Here is a 1,560-nt window from a genome sequence, read left to right as displayed (position 1 = left end):
CTACTCTTTATGTGTCATGTTAACACAGATGGGTGGAACTCATTTGAGAACATGACCATTTGGGATCTACTTGTTTACGAAAGTAAACATTGATATCCGTTTCAAACAAGATGCTAATTACATATTAGGTGGCACTACAGTGAGATGTGGCAGTACTTCCATGGAGGCAGATCTATTATAACTTTTACAAGGTAAGATTTACACTTTAGATCCTCCACAGAAAACATGAAATTACACTGTAGTGACTAACACTTTTGTTTGCATAATTGTTAGAGTAGTTAAGTCTATTGTTAATGCTCCAATGTTATTTCAGATTTTCCTCAACTTGTCACATCTAATAACTATTTTAATGTATGTGTTTTCTTTTGATAGGTTGTTACTGTTAATTCAAGTGATTATGTTCTACACTAATGTAACAAGGATTACAAATTTCTTCATCCTGGGATTTCCTGGACTTTCACAGGAGTATTATGGACCTGTGTCAGCCCTGCTTTTGGTTCTCTTCTTGGCTATAGCTGTAGGAAATATTTTTATTTTAGTGTTTGTTAAATGTGAGAGGTCTCTTCACAAACCCACATATCTGATATTTTGCCACTTAGCACTAACTGACTTAATGTTTGGGACTGTTACTCTCCCAAAGATTATATCAAAATATTGGTTTGATGACAGTATTATTTCATTTTATGGATGCTTTGTACAAATGTACTTTGTTCATTTTTTGGGGGCGTCTCATTCTTTCATCCTGATGGTGATGGCCCTTGATCGCTTTGTTGCAATTTGTGCTCCACTGCGTTACACAGCTCTTTTCACAAATAACACTGTTTCTGTGCTTTGTGGAATATCATGGATTTTGCCAATGTCATGGATGGTGGGTATAGTTTTAGATACTTTGAGATTGCCTTATTGTAATTCAAATATAATTACACATTGCTTTTGTGACCATATAGCAATAACAGTGCTTGGATGTGAGAACGTACGTGAAGTTCAGGTAGTTGCATTTGGTATGGCCATGTTCAGTTTGATGTTGCCTCTAGGTTTTATCACCTTCTCTTATTTTGTCATCATTGTTGCAGTTATGAGAATGACCAGTTCTAATAGCAGCCGCATGACAGCTCTGTCTACCTGCTCGCCACAGATTCTCATCACATTTCTCTATTTTATGCCAAGATGCTTTGTGTACCTGGCAAATTTTGTGGGATTTACATTCAGTGTCCCAGTTCGCATAGTTGTTGTAATGCTGTACAGTATTTTACCTGCTGCTATTAACCCATTAATATACTGTTTCAAAACCAAGGATATCAAAGAACACTTGAAAAAGAAATTAGTTACTAGGAAATTTAATAGCAGCACAACTGGATAAAATACAATACATCATCAATCAAGTCATAAGTTACTTCCCTGTGAGCTTTAGAATCAATTTTTATACTTTGCTTTTAACTATTAAAGAACTGCATGCTCCTACAGTAATTATAAATAATGAAATCCTCTATGAGCCCAACGCAGCCTGAGATCCTCAAGCAGGGGTCTCTTGATTGTTCCAACAAAAATGCTATGTTAGAA

General features: G+C 35.7%; 1 protein-coding gene across 1 annotated transcript; it reads left to right on the top strand.

Moving 5' to 3' along the window:
- The first annotated feature begins 302 nt into the window (after window positions 1-302).
- Window positions 303-1,360, top strand: LOC116048508 (olfactory receptor 52E8-like). Its single transcript, XM_031297654.2, has one exon. It carries the CDS (start codon window positions 350-352, stop codon window positions 1,358-1,360), a length of 1,011 nt encoding a protein of 336 aa, XP_031153514.2. The 5' UTR covers window positions 303-349.
- Window positions 1,361-1,560: the final 200 nt, after the last annotated feature.

Source organism: Sander lucioperca, chromosome 5 (assembly GCF_008315115.2).
Source record: "Sander lucioperca isolate FBNREF2018 chromosome 5, SLUC_FBN_1.2, whole genome shotgun sequence".
Classification (NCBI taxonomy): domain Eukaryota; kingdom Metazoa; phylum Chordata; class Actinopteri; order Perciformes; family Percidae; genus Sander; species Sander lucioperca.
The sequence above is the reverse complement of the archived record's forward strand: the minus strand, read 5'-3'. Positions and strand labels throughout refer to the sequence as shown.